The sequence below is a fragment of the Bombyx mandarina genome, chromosome 15 (genome assembly GCF_030267445.1).
Source record: "Bombyx mandarina strain Sakado chromosome 15, ASM3026744v2".
Lineage (NCBI taxonomy): Eukaryota > Metazoa > Arthropoda > Insecta > Lepidoptera > Bombycidae > Bombyx > Bombyx mandarina.
The window spans coordinates 12,707,649-12,723,729 of record NC_143221.1 but is presented as its reverse complement, the minus strand read 5'-3'; the positions used below and the strand labels follow the sequence as shown (position 1 = coordinate 12,723,729).

The following is a 16,081-nucleotide window of genomic DNA, read 5'->3' as shown; positions in this document are numbered from 1 at the left end:
GTTAGCGTTGTCCGTGCTGAGATTAGCTTGCAAGGGCCAGTGCTGCTCGAAGCCTGCGGTGAGTCGAGGCTGAGCTTGAATGCTGCGTGCGTGTCGCCAGTGCTGCTCGAAGTTTGCAGTGAGTCGAAACTGAGCTGAATGCTGCGTGATTGTCGCCAGTGCTGCTCGAAGTCTGCGGTGAGTCGAGACTGAGCTTGAATGTTGCGTGCGTGTCGTGCGTAGTCCATGTGATGCAGAGCTGCCACGCCGGAGATGTGTGACCCCAAGCGTTGATGATCCGGTCGTGGGCTGCGATGAACTGTAGCGGCGTGATGAGGCAGTGAAGTTGCGTGCCGTAGGACCAGGAAGCGCGATGAGTCGGCTGCGATGGTCCTGTTGAGGCTGCGATGCTGGCTTGCTGTGGGACGACTGTCAATGACGTGCTTTTATCTGCGAGAATGCGGGGATTGTGGTAGCCGAAGTTCTTGATGCGCTGATGATGAATCAGAAGGTTGCGTGTTCACATCTCGTCGCAGGTCACTAGTTTGGGTAGGCTTACGACGAAAGGAAAGATCTTCCACCGAGCGGGTGATATTGCTCGGTAGACCGACGGTCCGAATGTTGTTGTTCGGAACTTGTATATATGCGTTTTATCTTGAAAATGTCGTAAGCGAGATTCAGGCATCTGTCAATTATCTTGCGTTGAATGATGGCTACCCGCCACAGATACCAGTTTGTTTTTGAGACCAGGACAGGTGTCGTTAAAAATGTCGATGTAATAACATTACACCTTTTTTTTTCGGACTGAACTTCCTCCGAGGTCCCCACACCTAGGGGGTGCACGTGTGGTACTGATTCGCGACAGCGAAACCGCAGGCCCAAGAATATATTCAAGACCCTACCCACTAAACGAATCCCCTGTACTCTTCGCCCAAGCGTCCGATCCCCTCCGAGGTCAGAACCCAGATGAGGTAAGGAGTTACCGCGGTCAAGACTGCAACCAGACGGCGCAGCTCACCCCAAATAAGATTACACTTTGATATAGCGTTTTTTTTAATTCATATTAAACAAATTATTTTATTATTATAAACATAACCCATATTTTCCATGCAAGATCTTGAATTTCGATCGTTAAGTCATTACATAAAAGCCTATTGTATCATATTGTAATAATATAAAAACATAACATAAAGAAACTAGAATAATCTTGCACGAGTTTCTCTCAAGTTTCTTAAGATTTTTTTTCTTGTTAGTGTAAAGAGACACAGACGAACTTACAGATCACCTAGTACGTAGCGGTTACTGAAGCACACAGACGCAACAGCGTAAATGCCGTCTCCATGCTTGGAGCAAAGATATCGGTAGTCAAGACAAACTATTACTACTTTACTGGTGGTAGGACCTATGGTGAGTCCGCGCGGGTAGGTACCACCACCCCGCCTATTTCCGCCGTGAAGCAGTAATGCGTTTCGGTTTTTAAGTGCGGGGCAGCCGTTGTCACTATACTGAGAACTTAGAACTTATATCTCAAGGTGGGTGGCGCATTTACATTGTAGTTGTCTATGGGCTTCAGTAACCACTTAACAACAGGTGGGCTGTGAGCTCGTTCACCCATTTAAACAATAAAAAAATATATTAAAAATCCAAATTTCATAACTCCTAACCAGTTTAGTGATGGCTCCATATTCCGTGAACTCTTCGATCTTCCATGTTTCCTTGTCAGCGAGACCTTTGACCCTCTTGAGAGCTCGCTGGAGGAACACGACCATGCCGTGCACGCGGTAGTCGTATATCACGCGCTCCACTATGCTCAGTGGCTGTAATTAAATAAACCCCGATTACAATTATTTAATCATAATGAAACGGATAATCATATCTTACCACACTATTTTAAGGACTGGACAGATGTTGGCCCTATAACTCCGACCCTTGAGGATCTTTACTCTTTATTCCCAACCATGGCTCGCATCAGAACCGTTTGTCTGGACACACATTTTTTTATACTTTACTAGCGACCCGCCCTCGCTTCGCTTCGGAAACTGTAATTTATTATTGATTTGTCCACTATTTAATGGATGTTATTATACATATAAACCTTCCTCTTCAATCACTCTATCCAACTCCACAATCCAAATCTCTATCCAAAAAAAAACGTATCAAAATCCGTTGCGTAGTTTTAAAGATTTAAGCATACATAAGGATATAGGGACAGAGAAAGCGACTTTGTTTTATACTATGTAGTGATTTCAATTTTTTTAGAGAAAAAAAACCATAACATTTTGTTAGTAAGAATTACTTATAATCTATGTTAGTAACTTAAAAATCTAACACATAACTATCAGACATACATTATATGTCATTACAATTTTTTCCTTCCAAACATTGCCTAAGATGTACATTGCATTGACAGAGTACATGTTCTCGTATTTCCATGATTTCCATACAGAAATCCCAAATCGTATTATCATCAGATTTCATTTTGTATAGTTTCTGCTACCACCTTTTTTATTGCTTTGGCTGGTGGACGAGTTCACAGCCCACCTGTTGTTAAGGGGTTACCGGAGCCCATAGACATCTATAACGTAAATGCCGCCACCCACCTTAAATTATGAATTCTAAGGTCTGAGTATAGTTACAACGGCTGTATATAGGCAGGGTGGTGGTGCCTACCCGTGCGGACTCACAAGCCTACCACCATTAAAATGTTGATATTCAAAATGTAACACCGCTATTACGCACATATCTAATGTTCAGGCACCTAGGTAGGAGGGAATAGGGGCTAGCGGTAGAATAGGGTCAAATCTGGGTTGTCACAATGCTTTTGTGAGATTTGAATTTGTTGAATTGAAAAGGGCTTTTATTTAGTGTTTATAAATATTAAATAGTTTAATTTAGTCATCGGAGTTTTGTAACTGATTAAAAATATTGAAAAGTTAATCAACTAAAGGTAAGTACCTACCTAACAACTAATCAGTGTCAGCCCTATCGAAAAACTCTATTGTCCCCATACGTGACCCGATTCACACCGAAAGCCAAGGTGAATCAGGTCAAGCTAGTTTTTAAATGTTTGTCTATATTTTTCAATGAACTATGTATAATAATGCATCTTATATAAAAAAATTAACGTCCGGAACTGTTTTAATCTCAATTTTATTGGTATTACTCTAAGAAAAGCCGCTGAAAATTTGTGTTAGAATTGGAAAGCGTCCCGATTCCCTCCAATCTACAGTACGTAAAGTTTAAAGGACTTTCATTGGTACAACACTTATGACCCTAACCCACGCATCAGCCCGCTGAGTTTCTCGCCGGATATTCTCAGCGGGTCGCGATTCCGATTCGGTAGTAGATTCATTCGCGAAGCAGCCACTCTTGAGTTGTTAGGTCTTCTTCGGAGGCGCTCGGGCAGCTGTTAGCAAATCCCACTCCTCCTAGCCGAGCCTTGCTTGCCCACCTGTCCTGGTGAAACTGGAAAGGCCTCCGGGCCACCAGTAACACTTCAATCATAAAAAAAAAAACATTTCGCCTTTTCGCATTAAAAGTGTACAATTTCCAAAAATATTCTAAATTGAGTTAATATGCGTAAACAATTGGTATCACCAGTATTTTTCCGATAAATACTGTCAAAAGAGCGTAGTTTAGTTTTTTTTTTTTTTAGTTTACCTACGTTTTGACTACTAGTAACAAAATTAATAAATCATTTTATCGTAATTTAAAAGATAGATAATGTAACTGGTAAAAAATAAAAAGTAAATGTTGCAAAGATGATTAATATTAAAGATATTACATGTTAAACCTTTAAAACACTCTCCTGTAGAATTAGTAAGTTTTGAGATTATACAGTTTTAATGCGAGAAGACGATTTGTGACTTGAGAAGCTCGAGCTGTAGGTACCTGTGAGGGCAGATCCAATTTCAGCAGAGACTCGTACGCCTCCCTGAGGTGCCGCAGATTGGCAACGAGACGGGCCCGCGCCGCGTCCGCGGACGTGACGCCGCCGCCCGACAGCAGACAGGCGCGCATATGCTCCGAAAATAATTCGACACCAGCTATTATCATTTCCTGGAAAATGTTTAAAAAAAAATGAGTAATTTAAATGTGCAAATTGGGGTTTGAGACGATTGCAACATTAACATCAAATAACAGAAGCCAATGTTAATATTAGAAAAAAATAAGCTGATATATTTGTGCAAAGACAGACAGACAGTTAAGTTGCCATTCTCTGCTGTGGTCAAAGGATTTTTTTTTATTGCCCTTGTAGGCAGATGAGCATATGGCCAACCTGGTGGTGTGTGATTACCGTCACACATGGACTTCAGCAATGCTAGGGGCAGAACCAAGCCGCTGCCTACCGAATTAACAAGTAAGCATCAGTGAAATCAAATCTTTATATAATTAATCAAGTAATATCTATAAAAAGATAAAAAATTATAATAAGTATTAAATATATGACGACCGGCTATGTTAAGTATAAATAATAGTTTAAAAAATAGTGTAAGAAAAAATGGTGCTTCTCAGGATATTATCAAAATAACCCTTCTACTCATATCTGTTCATAAAATATTTATAGCTACTGATACCATGCACCCCACGCTTTTTTTTACAATAAAATCATTTTTTCTTACACTATTTTTAATTCAAATTTATTAAAATTTATTATAATAAATTTATATATAAAAGCGTATTTTGTTAGTTTTTTTAAGCTATTATTTATATTTCCTTGTTTACTTGATTTTAAATTTTTTCATATATTTTTTTCAATTATACTTTTTAATATTGAATTGTCATCGGTCCTTAATAAGTATAACAAATTTCTAGTTAATCCGACGTTTTGAAGGGGGTCAAAATCATGTTCAAAGATTCCGTTACAAAAATACATACTAACATTTTTTTAATTTTTATTGCTTAGATGGGTGGACGAGCTCACAGCCCACCTGGTGTTAAGTGGTTACTGAAGCCCATAGACATCTACAACGTAAATGCACCACCCACCTTGAGATATAAGTTCTAAGGTCTCAGTATAGTTAGTTACAACGGCTGCCCTACCCTTCAAACCAAAACGCATTGCTGCTTCACGGCAGAAATAGGCAAGAATAGGCAGTTTAACATACATACGTCTGAAGCTAATAAAAACGTATTAATAAATACCTTGAACTGCGCGTGTCGCTCGGATAAGGCCGGCTGCCCGGCGAGCTCGGCGGCGAAGTAAGCGCGCGCCAGCGCCCACAGCGCCGCCAGCTCCGCCGACAGCGCCGCGCACGCCGCTCCGCACCACGCCGAGCGACGCTCCGCCTCGCCCTCCTCGCGGGACTTGTGCCGCTTCCCTGCGACCCCATACTAACTCAACGTGCATCTTGAGACGGAAGTCTCCTTACATTCTAGTTGTAATATGATTAGTCTCATAGAGCCATCTCAGTGGAAGCGCTTGGCGGCACAGCGGCCAGAATGGCGCAGGATGGTTAACAGCCAAGTACGCGAGTTCGAGGATCAGCGTAAAGCTGACCTTGTTTAGAAACGCGACCAGTTAAAGGCCCGCCCTCCTGCTGCCATAGCCTATAATTATAAGAACGGCGTGCTTACGTGCCCTCAATGCGAAAGGAGTTTTGCCGGGAAGATAGGCTACCTATATAAGCCATCTTCGAGCGCACGAGCTTCAAATCGACGGATAGGAGTCAAAGTGGTCGCCATGACCGAAATCGGTCGGATGAATCAATCAATCAATCAATCAATCAGTCTTGAGACTAGAACACATAAATGCTTTGCGGCAGTAGCTACGAGTCTTGAGACTAGAACACATGAATGCTTTACGGCAGTAGCTGCGAATCAGTCTTGAGACTAGAACACACGAATGCTTTACGGCAGTAGCTGCGAATCAGTCTTGAGACTAGAACACACGAATGCTTTACGGCAGTAGCTGCGAATCAGTCTTGAGACTAGAACACACGAATGCTTTACGGCAGTAGCTGCGAATCAGTCTTGAGACTAGAACACACGAATGCTTTACGGCAGTAGCTGCGAATCAGTCTTGAGACTAGAACACATAAATGCTTTACGGCAGTAGCTGCGAATCAGTCTTGAGACTAGAACACACGAATGCTTTACGGCAGTAGCTGCGAATCAGTCTTGAGACTAGAACACACGAATGCTTTACGGCAGTAGCTGCGAATCAGTCTTGAGACTAGAACACACGAATGCTTTACGGCAGTAGCTGCGAATCAGTCTTGAGACTAGAACACACGAATGCTTTGCGGCTGCGATAGTGGCACTCCTCAGTGCCGGATGACACTACGGCCTAAAAGTTTGTTTATTGCACCAGATGAGTGATCGGGCTCAGCGGCTGCCGGAGTTCATAGATGAACATGCCGCCTACCTTGAAAGATGAGGTAATCATCATAACTATATCACATAAATACCGGTAGGCGCGAGTGGCCATTCTAATTTCACATTGATTGTTGGCGAGCTCACGTAAGAGATTTCGCTAACATCTGCCCTAGTAAGAGTAGTGCTTCAATCTACCACTAGTTGGGAATCGTGACCCACTGAGAAGATCCGGCGAGAAACTCAGTGGATTCGTCTTTCAAACCAGAAAAGCGTGACTACTTTGTGTGTAATAGACAGGAATACACTCTACCACCAATAATTACGCATATTTACATATTTTTTGCAAGACATTATTCCTTCACTGTGGGAGTGATTTGTGTAACTTTGTCCGTCAATAAGTACGTCCATCTACTAGCAAGATCAATACTATCTACGACATTTGAATACCTACGTAACCGAATAGCTCGATACGAATACATCGGGCGTCTATTATATATGTTTTTTTTATAAATTTTTTTATTGCTTAGATGGGTGGACGAGCTCACAGCCCACCAGATGTTAAGTGGTTACTGGAGCCCATAGACATCCACAACGTAAATGCGCCACCCGCCTTGAGATATAAGTTCTAAGGTCTCAAGTATAGTTACAATGGCTGCCCCATCCTTCAAACCGAAACGCATTACTGCTTCACGGCAGAAATAGGCAAGGTGGTGGTACCCACCCGCGCGGACTCACAAGAGGTCCGACCACCAATAATTATATATAAATTTATTATAAGGCTCCTGTTATAAAAAAAAAACTACAAAATACAATTTAGACTAATTAATAAAAGAACAATATGATGTTTAGGTTCTTCGATCAATAATAGTACTAGATTAAAGATCAGGAAAAAAAATAAGACGCTCCAGTGGCCACGTTTGCAGACACGAAAACATCTTCATTTCTTAGAAAAAAGTTTAATAATGTTAACGACTTCAGTTTATTATAAACCTTAATACTTAAACATAAAGTTTAATTACCATTGCAAAATATATGTATTTAGGTCCTTTCGTCAGAAAAAGAATATTATGGAATAAATTTAAAATGTCACTTGAACATAAAAAGACATCAGTGCAAAAATATTTATTCTAAAATGATACTTAAAGCCTAATTTATAAGGTTAAAAATATTTGTTTAAAATTTCGTGCTTATTGTATTGTGGAACTAGATGTAGTTCTTGGTATTACATTTCAATGCTCAGAACACAGTAAGTATTGAAAGACATAGAGTTGCAGAATATACATATTTGTTTTAGGTTTGTTTTGTATGATCGCAACTATTTTTGACCGATTCAAAAAAGTAGTAGATAATATTTTACATTGCCGCTATTACAACAAATAGGTGATAAAAAATAAAATTGAATAAAGTAAAAAAAATATGAAAGGAAACACGAAACATGTTTTCCACGTATTCTTTATACAGAAGTAATTAAAGCAATAATGTAGGTTTAATTACCTTTAAACAGATTCAGTTTGTTATAAAGCTGTCTTTTAGAAGTCATTTTTATATGAGCGGTTTCTTTTTTACAAATATAATGTAATCTTATATCAATGAATTTTTCTATAATCAGTTTAATTTAGGCTTATTTTATGGCTGTGTTCGTTTCCCCCAGAAAACAAATCCTTTTCAGCATATACGCTTAAAATATTTACACATACATATAAAGTTTTTTTAATACTTTTTTGCATTGATTTGCCACCACCATTGAACAATTCTAGAATTTTTATAAGAGTTGTATATTTCTTCTCCTCTTTCTTTCGCGACAATATATATACATTGTGCACAGCGACAAAGGGCTACTAGGAAATCTACAAACAAAAATAACATTATAAAATAACAAAACTACTCTATGCATTCCCTGTTCAAGAATTGGTGATGTTTGTTACAATAGTTGGTGTCTTGTTGCAAACATTGGCCAAACAATTACAATATTCGTAAATTGTGTTTTATTTACAATATAATTGTGTTTATTATTTTATGAAAAACACTTAATAATATAAATTTACCAAAAAAAGATATTCCTTCCAAAACCTTGGTGTTACGGTGGTTTTTTACTCAGTTTTTGAACGCGCATTGCAGCGTTTTGACGTCTTAGTGTTGGCTATGATTGGACCATACTAATTTGAAATAAGACCACAAATAAATTTGTGGTCTTATTTTTCGGGCCGTTTTTGAAGCGCTAATCGCGAATCTAGTAGTATTATTGATCGAAGTTTAGGTTGTATAAAACACATCGCGAGGAAAAATATTTATCCATCCCACCTTCAAACGTCGACCTCTGAAGCTATCCACGCGTGAAGAGTATCACATGGAGGTAATTGCAAAAAATAACTACTCTAAATAATATCATACCTTTCTCGTTATTGTCTTGTTCTTCTTTTTGTTTGAAATGATCTTTGACTTTATTCAGGAGACTCATCAGGTACTCCTTGCGAGCGGTTATAGCTACCCACGCCGCGTCCTCTTCCCATTTCAAACTTATTAACAACCTGAAACCGACCAACAGAATTACGATGATAACAGAGGGGCGCCGAGCAACGCTTTTAGTGATACTAGGGCAGCTTGTGAGACCGCACGGGTAGGTGCCACCATCCTGCCTATTTCTGGCGTAAAGCAGTAATGCGTTTCGGTTTGAAGGGTGAGGCAGCCGTTGTAACTAATTATATACTGAGACATTAGAACTCGTCTCTCAAGGTGGGTGGCAGAATTTGCGTTGTAGATGTGTATGGGAACCGGTAACCACCAAAAATCAGGTGGGCTGAGATCGTCCACCCATCTAGGCAATAAATAAATAAAAAACGCGACGGCTAAATAGCATGTCACATTTTGCAGGCAATTGAAAAAACAATATTCACGTCTGAGGACTTCTAATTGAGGCCGTCAGCGTAAAAGTGGTCTAACCCACAATTTTTCATATTCGTGCTTTATATATTGCAATTTATTTAAAACATAATAAATTTTGTTGCAAAAAAAGGTTTATCCCTAGTTTCACACATAGATACGAAATGGCTTTGTAAACATTATTTTTGGCTACGAAGTATATAAATATAAATTCATACTTCATTATTAACATTCTAACTATGGCAAGCTTCGGTCACTTTTACGCTAACGGCCTCAATTTAAACATCAACGAAGTTTTAAACTTGCATTTATGGGCAGAGTGCTCTCTGCTGACCTCGTTCGAAGAAGGGAGGATCATTCCAAAGCCGGATAAAAGGCGGCATCACGATGATTGAAAAGAAGATGAACGCAGTGGCTCTCTAAGTACAGGGCTCATGACGGAATATCATCAAACGAGTCGTGCATAACGAACCGAGACATTCGTCCGGCAATGAGATGTCTAAACGATCGAAGCAACAAAGATTCGATAACAATAATCAGTCGTTTCTCACCTGATATATTTCATTTGTTCCTGGACATTGATGGGCATGGTCTTCATTCTGACAAACAATTTCTCTTTCAAATCTTCAATTTTTTTATCGATTTCGGATAATATTTTTTGGAAGAGCTGTAATTTTTTATTTATTTTTTTAGAAAATCGGAAATTAGTACAAAGGCCAGTTTACTATTATGTTATTAACAAAAAAATAATCGTAGTTTTACCAATAATAATTTGTATATGAGTTCTTTTTGCTATTTCGAAGGGCCTCGCGGTCCATCTGGTATTAAGTGTGTATGAGGTTTTACGACGAAGGGAAGGTCTTCCACCGACTGTATACCCTACAAGTGAATATCGGAGCTCACACCCGTTACGGCGCGACCTTTGCCACCCGCCTTGAGATATTATGAAGTCGAAGTCACAATCGTTTATCCACTGCTGTTAATGGTTGCCGTAAAACTGACCTTCAATTATTCACATTCGTTCAATCACAGAGCATTAGTTTCTTAAAACTCCGCAGTAAGATACCGTTAATTACATATTCGTCAAAAGATCGAATTTTTTAATTAAAGGAAGAAAAAACATTCCCTTTTCCCTTCTAATAGCTATTTCATAAGTACAATATTAGTATTTTTTTTTAATTACGATAAAAATCTTAAATATTTTCAAACACTGTTTTGGTTTTCTGTAGCCAAGCGGCATACAAACATCACCGACAGCCCTTATGTCACAGTCACTTTACTCTAACATATACTTTTTTTCCCTACCTATGCTGATAGCCTTAAGAGGCTATTTCAGCTTCTCTTTGACGTCTATGGGAGCTCACAGAGCTCTAACCGGGAGTGTTGCTAACACTGGCCATAGTAAGAGCAGTGCTTCGCAGAATCTACCACCGGAAACGCGACCCACTGAGAAGGCCCGGCGAGAAACTCAGTGGGCTGTGTCTATGAGTTAATTCACTCGCCAAGCCCTTCGTCGCAAGCGACGGGTTCGGCGAGGACGGCGACGGGTTCGGCGAGGACGGCGACGGGTTCGGCGAGGACGGCGACGGGTTCGGCGAGGGCGGCGACCATTAACGGTGCTTGAGGTACCTAAAAGCACCGTTAATGGATCGGCAGGATTCGTAATGACGTGTTTAGGGCGACGTCGACTGTTTACCATTCGGTCCACAGGATCGGGTATGACATATACATCTTGAGAAGTGCTCTGAGGAATTATTTTCACTTCAACCGAAGTAGATACCATCCACACCACCCTATCACCACTGCGCCTGTGCCTATCACCCACAGTACGTTTCCGGAGATCTTTTATGCCACGCATCCATCGAATTTAGTATAAAATCCGCTGCACGATGTTTTCCGAGCGCAACTGGACTCTGAGGGGAGTCCTCAACGCGAGACAGCGGCTGGCTGTACCCTCGGCACTGCAGATGATCATGAGCGACTTTGACTACTCAATACCAGATGGGTTTATGCTAATCTGCCTACAATGGCAATCAAAAGAAAAGATATTTGGAGCCGTAATGACAGTAATGTACTTCTTTAACATATGCAGAATCTAATATACGCAATTCCCACAGTGTCGGCACTAGTAAAATACAATCGGATCTACGTTTGTCTAAAAACTCTTAACTTTAATAATGTTAATCTTTTTTTTCTTTATGTTTCCACCTGCAGAACTATTTTTGAAACATATCGAATATCTTTATTTAAATTAGCAAAAATATAAAAATAAAAGTTTTTGTTTGACATTTGGCAAAATAAAAGCAAAAATCAATCAGTCTTTACGTGTCGAATTTCGATTAGCAGAACATCAGTTAGAAAATAATAATATTCAAATTAAAAACGTTTATATCGATAATATACCTTCACATCTGTATTCCCGAACAGATTCTTGACTCTGTTGTAGTCATTAACGACCAGGTCGTATTCCTTCTTGCGTATGTTCTGGTCTATGGAGGACGGCAGCTGGAAGAGGAACTTGTGGCGAGTGAGCAACGAGAGCGCCTCGCGCGTTTTGTCCGCGTTCTCTTTGCGCGACAATATCTCCGAGAACAACGAATCGGCCAGTTTAATCGAATCTGAAAAATATAGAGTAGAATATACACCACCAATATAAAATCAAATAAAAAGACTAGTTTTTTTTGTGGCCTGGTAACGGGACCTTTCAGCCGTGTTTATATATTTTTTTCTCATATTTATACTAATATTATAAAGCTGAAGAGTTTGTTTGTTTGGACGCGCTAATATCAGGAACTACTGGTCCGATTTGAAAAATTATTTCAGTGTTAGATAGCCCATTTATTGAGGAAGGCTATAGGTTATAACATCACGGTAAGGCACCAATAAAGAATGTTTCAAAATAGGGATTTAAATAGCTCCTTAACATTCTATAATTCAAAAATATTTTCACTTTCTACGTAAATGCAGTGAGGGGTAAAATTTAGGGTTATGCCAAAGTAACTATTCCACGCGGACGGAGTCGCGGACAAAAGCTAGTTCTGTTATAATATAAAGCGAAATGAGATAAAGTTCATTAATTTCAAACTTTAATAAGTTGAGATGAAATTAAATGAACTGGGATGGGATATGATGGGATGAAATAAAATCTCAGTAACATGTCTATTTTTTTTGGCGGAGACTTTTTCAATGAATTTTTTTGAAGAAACAATTGCATTCTTGTTGCTATTGACATATTAGTTCATACTACTATACAATTTGACAAAAAATTGTAGAGGCATGTTGCAAACTTGCACAACACGTCTCAATCCACCTATGTCCGTAGGAAGCAACTACATGCTCCAAATTGAAGCATCAGACAGACATTATACTGATTGAGAACACTGAACACTGAGAATTTAGAGTTCCCTTACACAACCTCCTAACATTGATCAGCAGACTTTTTTTTATTTTTTATTGCTTAGATGGGTGGACGATCTCACAGCCCACCTGATGTTAAGTAGTTACTGGAGCCCATAGACATCTACGACGTAAATGCGCCACCCAGGTTGAGATATAAGTTCTAAGGTCTCAAGTATAGTTACAACGGCTGCCCCGCCCTTCAAGCCGAAACGCATTACTGCTTCACGGCAGAAATAGGGGGGGGTGGTGGTACCTGCCCGCGCGGACTCTCAAAAGGTCCTACCACCAGTGAACAAGAGGTGCTACCACCAGTAGACTTACCTTCAATAGCTGTTTCAAGACTTTGTAACGGTTCTTTGCCATTCTTTCTCTGATCTTCTTCATACATGTTCTTAAGTAGAACCAGCCTGTCGAGTTGATCCATGACAGCACCAGTGTTCGCTTTTAGGAAGCTCAATTGTCCTTCTTTCTGACCTTCTACCTACAAATTAAACCATTTCGATTTGGAACTGTTTTAAAATTAATTTAAGCTGTGATTCAATCCTCTTATAGGAAGCATTTTATTTCTATAATTGTGTTTACGAATGACATCTGTATAAATAAAATACATGCTCGTATATTGAATATTTGCGTTTATTCTGATTTTATTAATTTAAATTACAACTTGCCATGCACGGGTGTAAAAGGCTGGAACGAAAGAGAGTGTTGCCAAGCGCCAAACATAAAATTAAGAACTTAGAACTTAGGTGTTACCATTACAATATTACAATACAACTCTAATGTTCATATTTTGATTGAACAACATTCATAATTAAGGAACAAAATTATGTTATAAGTGTATATTGCTATTCTACCTTTTTATTGTCAGTTTTGTTGTTGTAAGAAAGTTCAAGTTTTTATATAAATTCACCTTTCGCTGCAAGAACACCATTCCGGCTTTTAAGTCTTCAAAAGAAGTGTTGCTGTGATGCTCCAATAAATACCATCCAGGTTGAAAATTTTCTTCTGACAATTTACCTGATCTGTAAATAATTTCATTTTAACTATTAAATGTTGTTGTACAATTATTGTTGTTGTACAATTGTTGTTGTTACACAATTTGTACTGGTATACATAATATAGACAAACTCATCGGGCACTTTAAAAAAGAGTTTGAAGTCTTTAATACTAAATTATACTGTATAACAGCCCTTCAAACCTGTATGCATATTTACTTAAAGACAGAAATTAGCAGTACAGAGTTATCTGGTGTTCATGCAGCTTACAATATGCCCGACAACAAAAAAAGAAAGAAGATAGCACTTGGATTACACATCCCATGTCGCAAAGAAGAAAAGATAAGAGAAGAAAACGGTGATACCACACTTGAACTAGATTTTTATGTATTTTAATAGTGACAAGAGTTATGACTTGAGTGTTGATGATACAGTGTAAATAATAGATTAAAGAGTATTTAAGCAGCTTATTTTGTATTTATATATCTTAGGTATAATGCAAAAAGAATAAGTACAATATTGTATTTTTCTTATATTTTATTGTGTTGATATCCATCAGGTGTAATACTTTTCTTTTGCTTTCCAGAATGGTTCTCAAATACTCATTGCATTATAGTATTATACAACTTTAAAACAAATTTAATTCCAAGAATGAAAAATTCTTATTATTTTAACTAACTCAAATTAACTCTTTGTCCCTAAAATCTTTTTAATCAGAAAATCATTTACCCATCGGGAAACATCTCATGTAGTTCTTCTTCAGGAAATTTGCAGTCTTCCCCTTCGGTTGACAAACCCAGAGGGTCAGGTGGAGTGTAGGTTGTTGGAGACATGGGCCGCCTACCCCATGGCAGAGATGGTGGCGCTGCTTCCTCTACCCACACTGCACTTTCTTTTACAGGACCGATTGATTCATGGTAACCTGAAGAAGTAATTCCCAAATTAATGTTTTTAATACCATCAAAAGTTATTACACCTATAGTATACCTGATCATAAAGCATTGCTATCACCTCATTGATATTGGCAATATCAATGTACAGATACAATGCCTGCCAATGACTTCATGGTTACTAAATAACTTATTAAAATGCACTGGTTTGCCAATTCAAGTAACAAGGATGAATTTGTTGATTGGTAATTGACTTTTTATTTCTTTCTAGTTTTAAGAACAACTATTTGTATTTGATACAAGAAGTCACTTATTACCTCGGAACTGAACTGTGGATGTACCCTCTCCTCCAGAACGGGTGGTGACAGTAATATCTCCAAGTCCTTTGCATGGTCCTGAGCGTGCAACTACTTTATTCTTACTTTTCCATTCGGCTGATAGCAGACAGTCACAACCGCATATTTTAAGACCTAAAATAAATGATAAACACATCTAATTACACTAACTGAATAATAGTGTATGAAAATAAGATTGAATGGGTCTTGGTGACAAAGAGAGACAAATTCAAAACCCTCAAATAAAACTAAAAAAAGGTGCAACTAGAAATGTTGGTGCAACTAGTAGGCTCCCTAACTGAGAATGTTTCTTTTAACAAGCATATTTATCTTATGTATGTAGGATAACAACAAAAGGAAGATCTTCTACCTAGCAGGTGATATTGCTCAGTAAAACAACAGTCCGAATGTTGTTGTTGGGAACTTGTATATATACAAGAATATCTTGAAAATGTAAGCAAGATTCAAGCATCTGTCAAATATCTTGCAAATTGTGATGGGTACCGCCACAATGTACACTGCGAATCCCCTATGCATAGTCTGCACAGTGGTGCCTGACACTGCAACCCCCGTTTTACTGGAATGTTACATGAGTTGCAAAACAGAGAATGAAGTTTTTCGGCACTGTGATTTTGTCGGTAACATCGATAGTCGTTGTAGCCCGCAAACAAGTTTCAAGTAGGTAAGTCATGTCCTATAAGTATCTATGGAGGTTGAAAGTAAGCTTTAAACAAGTGCCTGTCTAAGGGATTCTGAATAGTTATTCGGCAGTCTTAGCGCCAGTCCACTATCTGATCTTAATGACGTACAACCTTGCGTGTCCCCGCTATATGGCTCATCATGACAAACGCAAACCCATCGTACTGAGTCTCGATTTTATTAAATTACTTACCGATTAGATCTATAGCACTAGTGCCAAGAAATTCTCCACGTATTGTGACTCTCGTTCCAGGAGGACCCTCTTTTGGAGATATCCCCGTTACTACGGGGGGTGGACCCATCGCAATGTAGTCAAAATTCGGTGTAAAGGGAAACTGGGTACGTTATTTCAAATGAACATCAACTATTTTTTTAACGTATTATAACATTTAGATAGAACCAAAATAAACATTCACGCAGTTTTTAAACCGCATTCCTACTTACAAATTCTAAACTTTAAATATTTACACCAATTGACATTTGACATTAAACTTACTTTTTTTACGATTTTTTTATATCATTTCACAAGGAAATTACAGATCTCGACATTATTAGACAGAGTCATAGATTATACACTTAATATATG

The 16,081-nt window shown here is 38.7% G+C and overlaps 1 protein-coding gene across 1 annotated transcript in view; it reads right to left on the bottom strand.

Annotated features, from left to right (window-relative positions):
- The window catches only part of Sec5 (exocyst complex component secretory 5), a 24,848-nt gene extending 8,767 nt beyond the window's left edge, over nt 1–16,081 (bottom strand). Inside the window, exons 1-11 of the mRNA XM_089733352.1 lie at nt 15,689–16,081; nt 14,779–14,931; nt 14,301–14,493; nt 13,487–13,598; nt 12,898–13,057; nt 11,581–11,795; nt 9,729–9,844; nt 8,689–8,825; nt 5,125–5,300; nt 3,871–4,038; nt 1,644–1,796 (exon numbers count right to left, since the gene is read on the bottom strand). Coding sequence (XP_089589478.1) covers nt 1,644–1,796; nt 3,871–4,038; nt 5,125–5,300; nt 8,689–8,825; nt 9,729–9,844; nt 11,581–11,795; nt 12,898–13,057; nt 13,487–13,598; nt 14,301–14,493; nt 14,779–14,931; nt 15,689–15,797 — 1,692 coding nt within the window. The 5' untranslated portion in view covers nt 15,798–16,081. The remainder of the gene's footprint in view (nt 1–1,643; nt 1,797–3,870; nt 4,039–5,124; nt 5,301–8,688; nt 8,826–9,728; nt 9,845–11,580; nt 11,796–12,897; nt 13,058–13,486; nt 13,599–14,300; nt 14,494–14,778; nt 14,932–15,688) is intronic.